Genomic DNA, 10,845 nt, shown 5'->3' with positions numbered 1-10,845 from the left:
AGGTGGACCCACTAGCCTCATGCAGTTGTCATCTAATCTAGTCTAAAGTTTCTCCCACGCATTTGGGAATTACTATGAATGAACGACAACCTCAAGAAAAAGTAGTTTTGTTAGAGAATGATTGTGTACTGGACAATTAATCACAGTGTAACCGCACCCTCACATGTGAGAGCAGTGATGACGGTGTGTGTTTATTTATCCGAGCATCTGTTTCACTTACAAACATGCTTTAATGCATTATGGGGTGATTAAACAAAGCCTACATTAGATCAGAGATGATTTGTCAAACAAGCATTACTCAGATTTTCCAGACATGAAACACCAAGGGCAACTTCAGTGAAAATATTACAGTCTAACTGCAACCATCTGTGTGTGTTAGTGTGTGTGCACGCAAGTGGGATGCAGCATTCATCATCTGCGTGCGTACAGCGTGTGCTCTCATAGTAAAGAATGTTTGAGAGTCCAACCAAGGCACCAGCTTCCAGGCGAGGAAGCATTCTGTGAGGCAGCGAGGACTGCCTGTTCAAACAAAGATTAGAGCCGTGAATTACATAAGATTTACAGAAAAATTAACATTCCGTCTCCTGGACGTCACCGAGTGCCAGTGTTTTCATCACAGCAGGCCGAGAGGTCAGACAGGATTTCCCCCCATCGGTAGCAGTTGGCTACACAAGTATGGACCTGAAAACAAACATGTTATTGGAGTGAGGGCCACAGGAAAAGCCAGACAAAGCGCCTGTGACGTGGCAGCTGAAAATAAATCGCATTTCCCATCACTCAGCAGACGTTTCCTGAAGAATGGCATTTTGTTTGGATTTTAAGACTTATGATTCAGAAATGACCTTCTTGGCAAAGATCAACATGTACAGATTGCCTACGTAATGATACATTAGTTTGACGACATTTGGCTTTAATGAAGTGGTGGGAATCTAATATATAATACAAATTTGTCCTGAATTTCTTCCCGACCAAACCTACCCAAAGTAATGTGTATACACCCACAGTGGTATTTCATTTTGTTTGCATATTTTTCTTTTTTATTTATTCATTTTTTTTGTGTGTATCATTTTATTGGTAAAATAATTAAACTGAAGCCAGAAAGAATGTTTAAGCACTAAAAAGGCCCACACTACTGTACCTGATGACTGGATCATGTGAATTATTGGCTCTTCCTGTTGCACTTTGGCACCTGTCTTTACTTTAATTTATAGGAAATCATTGCTTGGACCACAGCATGTTTCCTGTCTTTGTTTGGAGCGACAGAAGCAGTCTGGCCTGTCAGAGGTGAAGGTGGAGGAGAGAGGAGGTCACTGATGAGGATGAGTCGTAGGATCACATTAAAACAGCTGGTACAGTGCAGCCATAGGCTCACTGTGACTCCATTTTATATTTCCAGTCAACTCCAGCATGTGATGGGAAGATGCTGCTGTTATTAGATTAAGTTTCTGGACTGGAATTGTTTGACAGATGCTGAAATCATAACTTTGTCTTGGATTTCACAGCAGACTTTAACTTGACATGGTGGAGCTGCCATCTTGTGGCGGACTTCTGCCACTGAGACAAAGCTGGATCTCAGATGACTTAACCTGCCAAAGTGACATGTCAGTATTTATCATAAAGTTATGTGAAATAAGTTGAAGTGTGAACAGTCTGATATGAATATATTTCATGCCTCTGGGCATTTGTTGTCACATTGTGCTAATGAAGATACTTTGGTCCACCTCACACTGTAGTTGTGATACAGACTGTAGACATTTCAGTCGCAGACAGCATCTGAAGGGGGCACACACTGTGTTTTCTCCATTCAAATATCTTAAATACAGCCGTACTTACAGAGTGTGTACACCGATTTCAGCTGTGTATTTTTGTACTCTGCTTTAGGCACTTAATTTGATTGATACTCAGATCTTTGAGTGCACTCTGATGTGTCTTTCCACTGCAGATGTTTAATGTTTTAATGATGATGTTGTTGTTCTTGATGATCGTTTGATTGTGTGCAATATTATACTTTGCATATTTGAAAAATGAAGCAGAACATAACATCCTGTCAGAATTAAACAAACCAGTAGTACTAAATTGCATACAAAGCAAACAACAGGGTTGACAATTGTGTTGATATAGCATAGCCTGTGACCTGGAAACCAGAAGTTAAAAACAGGACATAAATAAGATAGAGGGTGTGCAGGTTACAATTGCTAAACTAACTAGCTAATATTTTTGTCTCATGTTAGCACCTGGCTGACGAGGGCATGCAGTGTGTCAATGTTGTGTGTGTTTTTAGTTACTGCATAATAACCTTGACACATTGCTAGTTTGTGTTGTTGTTTTGTTTGTTTACCTTGTATAAGGAACATTTCCCACTGATCAACCACTGCAGTTATTGGCTTGAAAGCCTGCTGTGGTTTGTGATACTTTATGTGTACTGAGTTTGCCTCTTGTGTCTGTCTCATGTATCAAGTCATTAATCACAGCAATTATGTTAAAACACAGCTTTATGCATCCTGTTGTTATCAATTAATTAAACTCTACTGTGAAAAAATAAGAATTCTTAAAAAACAATGAAATAAGTCAGTGTAATGCTCAAAGGTTTAAGTGTATTTACCATGTATTTACAGAAATGAATCATACATGAGATGGATAATATAGACACATATTTCTCTACATCTATCTATCTATACATATATCTAAACATCAATTCATACTTATATTTATACATATATCTAAACATCAATTCATACTTATATTTATACATATATCTAAACATCAATTCATACTTATATTTATACATATATCTAAACATCAATTCATAAATATATCTATACATATATCTAAACATATATCTATACATCAATCCATACCAATATCCATAAATCAATCTATACACATGTGTATACATATATCTAGACATCAATCTATATATTTATCTAAACATCTATCTGTACATCTATCTTCACATCCATTGATCCATTTGCATGACATCACAGAAGTCCACAGTGAAGAGAGGAGGGCAGCTGATGCTCTGGGTGGACTTGGCGGAGGATCAAGCTGCTCCATCACCAGGTGATGCTCCCCATCCTCTGATTGGCTGGACTATGTGTGAGTCCTGCAGAGGAGGACAGAGATGTGACTGCTGTTTCAAGATCATGTAGTCAGGAAGCGGGGCTTACAATGTACTCCTGTGGCAGGTGATATATATCACTCACATGCGCGGTCACTGGAGTCTGTGTGCAGCAGCTGCACCACGACTGTCCAATGATGTGTGCTGTGACAGGACCAGGACTGTCTGCGGGGGACGTGGTTCCTCCACAGCTCCCTGAGAGGTCGAGGCCTCCATCACAGCTGCCCGTGAGGTGGATGCCACCACTGACACTGCCACACCAACAAACATAGATAAAACTCAGTCAGTGAAGATCTTTCCTTTCTGATTTCTGATGTGAACATGTATACATTGTTTGTGAGCAGTGTGTGCAGGAGCAGGAGTGCAGCCGTCTGGTTGGATACTGATGCCTTCATAATCCTTCAGAGGAGTGGCAGCAGTCTCACTGAGTGCACTCTTCAGAACTTCCACTGGCTGCGTGGCTGCTGCAGGAAGAATCAAAGTAAGAGTTGACGGTGGCGGTGTCAGGGCGTCTTTAACTCTGGACTGCCACCTGTGGTCTCATCATCTTTGTAGATTCTGAGGCTCCTGCGGACCAAAACTTCCTGTAGTAAAGGTCTTGATCTAGCTTTTATGTGGATTTGATGTGGAAGTGAGTGAGAGTCAAAGGCAACAGGTTTTGATACTGTTTTTCATCATCTCACCTGACTGCACTCTCCTGATCTTCCGGCAGTGTGCACTGGGCTGTGACAGGCCCAACCAGGATCACACCTGAAGACAGAAATGAGGGAGATGGAGTGCAGTGTCGTAGGAAGGGCGGGGTATCTTTTACTCATGACTGCCATCTTTTTGCTCATCATCTTACGACGGCTCGTCTCGGACCTCTCTGTCTTGCAAGGAGTGATTGATGCTGCCAAAGCCCCATTTCTACAAAATGGTCATATTCACTGTTACACTAGTGTCCCGGAAACACAACAGAACTCAAATGATAAATCATCACTAACAAAGCACCACCTGTGTATTCCATATGGAAGCGAGAAGTAGAAGGTGGCAGTGTCGAAGGAAGGGCAGGGCGTCTTTTACTCATGACTGCCCCCCTTGGTCTCTTTGGTCTGTGTATTTCATATGGAAGTGAGTGAAAGACAAACATGGCAACATGTTTGATACTATTTTTCATCATCTCACCTGACTGCACTGATCTTCCAGCAGCATGTGCTGGGCTGTCGCAGGCTCAACCAGGATCACACCAGATTGTAGAACTGTGTGAGGTGGAGTGCAGTGGTCTGGTTGGATGTTACTGACGTCATCATCCATCAGAGAAGGGGCAGCAGGCTCACAGTCACAGTCCTCATTCAAGGAAGTGAAGCTTGAACTTCCTGAGGTCTTGACAATTTAAGTCCTGCCACTTAACATGAAAACACATACACACAATGTTTCTGTCAATGTCTTGAACCATGTATCTGCTATTATTTCTGGTGAGCTGAACTACTGCCTGATCTGAGAAATGGGTGTTGTGATTATAGAAAGACATCTCACCTGATTTTGTCCCCCTGACCTTCCAGCGACAGCATGTTCTCAGCTGTGACAGGCCGAAGCATTGACAGAGGTTACACATGAACTGAAGGTCTTCCTCATCCAGGAGAAGACACGTTGGAAGCGATTCTTCTTCTTCTTCTGAGGCTTCTTCTCTGCCCCCATATTTTCTGATAGTCAAAGGACATTAAAGACCTCAGCCATACTCCAAAATGCACAAACGTTCACACACAAGTAGAGGTGACTGTTACTTACCACATGAGCCCGAGTCCTCACATATGGAGGACTCCTTGACACTATCAATGTTGTTCACAAATGATGTCTTGTACAGGCCAGACTGAAAACTGAAAACACAAAAAAAGTTAGACTGTCATTCCTGTTACTGTCATCTCATTTTAAAGCTGCAATAAGGAGCTTCTCATTTTTATTGTTTCTGAGGCTCCTGTGGACCAAAACCTCTTGTAGTAAGTCTTGATTTAGCTTTCATGTGGATTTGATGTGGAAGTCAGTGAAAAACAAAGGCAAAATGATCTGATACTATTTTTCATCATCTCACCTGACTGCACTCTCCTGATCTTCTATCAGGGTGCGCTCGGCTGTCGCAGGCCGAACCAGGATCACACCTGATGGTAGAAATGTGTCAGATGGAGTGCAGTCCTCACTCGAGAACACGGACGTGAAGGCCGAACTTCCTGCGATCTTGACAATGTAAGTCCTGCCACTGAACATGAAAACACACATGCACAATTATCCTGTTATTGACATCTTCAAGAATCATGTCTCTGCCATTATTTCTGAATACGATCTGAACTGTTTTCTCATCTGAGAAATGAGTGTCTCGACCAGAGGAAGATATCTCACCTGACTTTGCTCCCCTGACCTTCCAGCAGCAGTGTGTTCTCAGCTGTCGCTGGTCGAACCAGGATCACACCTGCTGGTGGAATTTCTGGAGATGGCGTGCAGCCTTCTGGTTGGATGAACACACTTTCGTCATCCATCAGAGGAGTGGCAGCAGGCTCACCGAGTGCACTGGCCAGATTTTCCATTGGCTTCCATCGAACCAAAGGGGATGCGGCCGCCAAAGCCCCATTGCTATGAAAAGACACAGTCACTGTTACACCAATGTCCCAGAGACAGGACAGGACACCGATCAAATCATAAATCATCACTGACTAACGAGGCACCACCTACAGAACTCACATCTCACATACACACTTACTTTGGGTAGTCTTTGGTGAAAAATGGATGAATGAGGACTTCACGGGGAGTGATCCTCTCATCCTCATCCATCTTCAGCATGGCCTTCAGGAGCTCGATGCACTGCTCTCGCTCTACAGCCTCAGCTTCATTATTTTCCTCTAGACGAATCTAGTTGAGGAAACAACGGTCAAATCCTTAATCGAGAGAAGACAATCAATCACAGTGACAATGAAAGTTACTTCACGCTTACTACTTTGAGATCGTCCAGAGACTGGAGCTTGTGGTCCTTGTTGACACTGCTGAGATGATATCTGAGATACTCAAACGATGTCTGAAAGAAGGTTCAAAGTGTTTCTATCAATGTTCCTCAGAATCAATCTGAATGATGACTGATAAAGACTGTTAAATGTTGGGAAATGTTAACAAGAAAATATTCTAATAAAAGAGTAAATGTCAGAGAAGGTTCACTGTGGTACCTTGAGCTCCCAGCTGTTTGACTCAGTCCAGTTAAAGTACTTCTTTGTCCTTAGACCAGCAGTGAGAACAAGGTCTTCTGGCCGACCCAGAAGATCAATGATGCTCCGCAGCTGTGGAAGAGGAAGTATTGTTCTCAGGAGGGCAAAGTAATACATCGCCATATCAGAAAGGCCAGCTCTCGTCAGTTGGTTCAGTTCAAGCACGAGGAATTAGATCAGAGGGCAAGTCATCCTTTGACAACATGCTAATGCTAACACATCCCATCGTAGCTAAGGTACAAAGTTCTTTGAACCACTAAACATAAGATTGCTTCCCTCTGTCAAACTTTATCTGTCTGAAGAAAACAACAAGATGGTTTCTCATTCCCTATTTTCTTTAAATGTCCTTTTCAATCCCAGCTTTAGATGACTCATTATTGTACACGGAGCACTAATTGGAGCAAAACGACAAGCACGAGTGAAGACACACAAGTATGAGTAACTGACAAACTGTCTAAATATAGTAGGTGACTTACTATTTCATACTCAGAGAATCCACTGAATGGTAGTTTGCCGCAGATCATGATGAACATCAGACAGCCCAGGGACCACATGTCAATGGCCTCAGAAAATGGACAGCCCAGTATGATTTCTGGAGACCTGAATGTGGAGGAGAAACATTACACACAATGTTTACACTGTCAGACATGGGAAGGGAGCCATGAATTGTAAAAAATTAACTCAGTCCAGTGTAGTAATGAAAATAATGAAGCCTACCTAAAAGCCAGTGGTTGTAGGAGCGTGCCCTGGGTGGCTTTTGATCTGGAAATGGCACCACCGAAGTCAATGAGCTTGACTCTGAAGGGTCGTGTTTGGTGATTCTCCATCATGATGTTGTGGAGGTGCACGTCACCATGGATCACTCCGATCCCCTTCAGTGCCTCAAATGCTGTCCCCATCTGAGAGTACAAGGTCAGTAAGAATGTACCAAAGCCTAAAAGTGACAGTGCTTCCACCTGATGGTGCTGATGGTGTTTGTACCTGCTGGATGACGCTTCTGATGTCACTCAGAAGCATGGGCGCAAAACTTGTCATTTCAAGGTAGTCACCCAGGCTGATATCCAACACCTCGAACACGATTGCCTTTCCATATTTGGTTTGAAAGTAATCGATTAACTCGACGATGTTATGTTTGTCGAGGTTGAGGCGTTTGAACAGTCTCAGCATGGACACCTGAAGAGACACGACAAGTTTGACATGATTAGTTTATTAAAGTCAGTTAAGGTTTGAAGTCTTTATAATGTGCTGCTTAAAACTTAGTGCACAGATAATCACTATATCTTTATGTAGTGGCGTTTGTATATAGCTTAAAGTAGCTTAAAGTAAAAGGAATTGCTTGTTTGCATGAGGCACCTTCTGCACCTCTTACTATACAATATCTTTTAGAACCATAAACATCAAAATCAACACTTCCTACCTCATTGATGGTTTCTTGGTCGAAGAATTTAGGAATCTTCACAGCCACAGTCTGCTCGGTGTCCTTTTTCCAACATTTCAACACCTTTCCGAAGCAGCCCTCTCCCAGAACTTTCAGAACCTCATATTCACTGGGGAGCTGGACGGGGTTCATCTCGGAAGATGAGGTGGACTCGTTGGATACACCGGACCCCATATTGTCTCTCAGAACACTGAAACAAAACAGGCGAAAAAAGGAAAAAGAAATGTTACTTTCATTCCCTTTGAAGGACCACAACAACGTTTCAGATTTCATATTTTCTACCATCCTATGGTTTGTACACCATCAACGAGCAGATGACACAAAACATGTTAAATTGCAGCTTCAGGTATTTACAAAGACAATCATGTATTTATTAAATATTCCACATTTCAGTGATCATCTAGTCGTCTGAGGTCTGAGCAAAATCGGGGGAATTTCCACTAAATGTTACTGATTTCTACAGGTATCTACAAATAAGAGCTTTATATGAGAAACAGTTAAAACCAATCCTCCAAAGAGGGTAATGCAGTGATAAATGTCCTAATTCAAGCTTATAAACACAAAAAACAATGTCTAAACTAAACCAGGGTCTTCAGAGGCAGAAAGGGAACGACACCGAATATGTTAAAGCGAAATTGAAAAAAAGACCTAGACATAGAAATATTACAGAAGGTTTAGACAATTAACTAAACCTATTGGTTTTTCATGACTCCCAGAATAAAACAATCCTGCAGTAACAAATCCATCCATGGTCATTGCTGGAGAATGTGTGGTAACGTTTTCGGGAGTGTCCAATATCTCTGCCTACTGGAAAGATGTAGTAACAGAGATCAGAAATTGATTTTAATGTCACTGTTATTTATTTGGGAAATGTACCAACTGAACTGAAACAACAGCCAGATATTTACTACAAACACTACTAGCAGCGAGTAAAAAAGCAATAACCAGGAAGCGGCGAAGTAAAGATTCTCCAACAATCCTTGAATAGACAGAAGCAGTTCAAGATTTTCATTCAGATACTTTTTACAGTTTTTACACATTACAGATGAGGATTTTACCTCTAAAACCTGTCATTAGCTGATAAAATATGATGCAGTGTTACAGATTTGAATACCAGTTGATTAATTTATTATAACAATCTATCATGTAAAGTAAGTAGGCCTGCCCTCCAAGAACACAACCATTTGCCCACTGTCACATTTATATACTGATATGTACTACTGTATATCCGCCATATATATACACACACACATAGACACACACAGACATTGTTGTGCACAGAACACGCTAAACTTTGCATACCTTGATTAGAACGCACGCAGTTTACAACAGGACTTCTCCAAAATAAGCACACAATAATCTGTTTTTCTCAGCGCGGAAAACTAATAAAGACAATATGTTGTTTATTAGTCGCTAGTCATGCCTCATGGAGGAGACGGTGGTATGGAGGCTGGACGTGACTCTCATCTCTGCCCAACCTTTTCAATACCAACACGTCGTCAAATAAAAGTTCTAAGCGCTGACAGTCAAACAGTGAAAAGGCCTTCAAATATAGATATATAAAACTGTGAACTTGAACCCTCTCAGACAACAAATCCGGTTACACTTTAAGTTCAGTTTCAACAGTTACAGCAGCTGTCTCAGCTGGACACAGACAGACGGCCTGGTGTGTTTACACTTGAACGTTCTCATCTCCTAACGTTCAATCATCTCCATGGTGCACGAGACAAATATGTTGTTTTTCAAAAAAAAGCCCGGTCGCCATCTTTTCCCCCTAAATCTTCCACCATAATTACCCAAACATTTAATCCCTCAAACAAAAATAACGGTATTTAAAAATCACTAAACAACCGTGAATACATTCCTCATCTGTCGCGGGACTTTCGGCACATTCTTAAACTCTAAAAATCATTTTACACAGAGAAAAGTATCAAGTATCACCCAAAACCGACTTTCATGAAAGGCTAGCTTAAATGCTATTAATTTCCAATCTTTTAATTCAACAGTTTACCAGGAGTATATGCACATAGTGAACCAAAACCAACTTTTAAACGTCCAAGAAGATGAATAAATACATTTGGTGTGCTAATAAAAGAAGTCCTACCTGTAGAGACTCAGGACAGCAGCTGCCTCGCCCCAGGGGGTCAACCGGAGGCCACTTCTCCAGAAGTTAAAGATGGTCTACTTCTGGCAGTAGCTGTCCTAGAGCAAAGTAATCCAAAAGCTTTGTTTGCAAAGAATCTTACAGGTGGTCAGGTATAATCCAAAAGGTTTGTCTGAGAAGAGGCTTTACAGGTGATCAGGTTTAATCCAAAAAAAAAGGTTCGTCAGAAATGAGGACTTCAGGTGAACAGGTATGATCCAAAAAAGGTCAGTCTGTGATGAAGTCCTCAGGTCCTCTTTTTTGAAGTAAAAGTTTTCCAGTCGATCGGGTTTCCCAGATTGCAACTTTCCAACAATAAATCCGCAGTAGGTCAACTTGTCAAAGTTTAATGTGCGAATGAGAAAGAAATGATGGCGGCAGCTTTTATAGCTTTGGTCAACGTTCTGTTTCCATGGCCTTCAGTTACGCGCGTGCATGCGTGCGTGCTTACGTGCGTGTGCGTGACCATGCAGGTTCTGCGCCGCAAATTAATGTATTTAGTTTACTTGTGTAAAATGTCATCATTCCATAATATATCATTTAAATATGCCAATAGTGTAACTTCATTCATGCCATAAAGTTTATTGTAAAATGTGGGATTGTCGTGTGTATAATCTTCAGGTTGTGGGGGTTTAAAATAATGAACGTTAAGGGCAAAGATCAATAAATAAGTTATAAACGAGAGAAAAGAGGGAGAGAGGCTTTTGGATGACCATGCAACATCCTATGGAAGCCCGTCTCCACCAGTTAAAGAAAAAAAAATGATGAAAACTAAAAAATGATGTTAATATATTTTCATTGAGGTGGACTCGTTGGATACACTGGATCCCATATTGTCTCTCAGAATACTGAAACAAAACAGGTGAAAACAGGAAAAGGGAGTGCAGCTAGCTAACTCTGATACCACTAAGATGCTGTG

At 41.4% G+C, this 10,845-nt stretch overlaps 1 protein-coding gene across 5 annotated transcripts; it reads right to left on the bottom strand.

The window, feature by feature from the left end:
• Positions 1-2,574: 2,574 nt before the first annotated feature.
• LOC119016816 (homeodomain-interacting protein kinase 1-like) lies at positions 2,575-10,343 on the bottom strand. Of its 5 annotated transcripts, XM_037093105.1 has the most exons (17): positions 10,077-10,343; positions 9,888-9,985; positions 7,763-7,973; positions 7,327-7,518; positions 7,063-7,244; positions 6,822-6,945; positions 6,307-6,417; positions 6,081-6,161; positions 5,850-5,998; positions 5,492-5,722; positions 5,187-5,351; positions 4,886-4,974; positions 4,634-4,800; positions 4,283-4,502; positions 3,802-3,868; positions 3,204-3,685; positions 2,575-3,103 (listed from the first exon to the last, which is right to left on the bottom strand). In XM_037093105.1, exons 3-13 carry the CDS (start codon positions 7,955-7,957, stop codon positions 4,673-4,675), a joined length of 1,647 nt encoding a protein of 548 aa, XP_036949000.1. In that variant the 5' UTR covers positions 7,958-7,973; positions 9,888-9,985; positions 10,077-10,343; the 3' UTR covers positions 2,575-3,103; positions 3,204-3,685; positions 3,802-3,868; positions 4,283-4,502; positions 4,634-4,672. The 5 variants fall into 5 exon arrangements, with proteins under 5 accessions (XP_036949000.1, XP_036948999.1, XP_036949002.1 ...); XM_037093104.1 differs by having other exon boundaries at positions 9,888-10,343; XM_037093107.1 differs by having other exon boundaries at positions 6,084-6,161; positions 9,888-10,343.
• Between the last annotated feature and the right edge of the window lie 502 nt (positions 10,344-10,845).

The sequence above is a fragment of the Acanthopagrus latus genome, chromosome 3 (assembly GCF_904848185.1).
Source record: "Acanthopagrus latus isolate v.2019 chromosome 3, fAcaLat1.1, whole genome shotgun sequence".
NCBI lineage: Eukaryota > Metazoa > Chordata > Actinopteri > Spariformes > Sparidae > Acanthopagrus > Acanthopagrus latus.
This window is presented reverse-complemented; position numbering and strand designations above follow the sequence as displayed.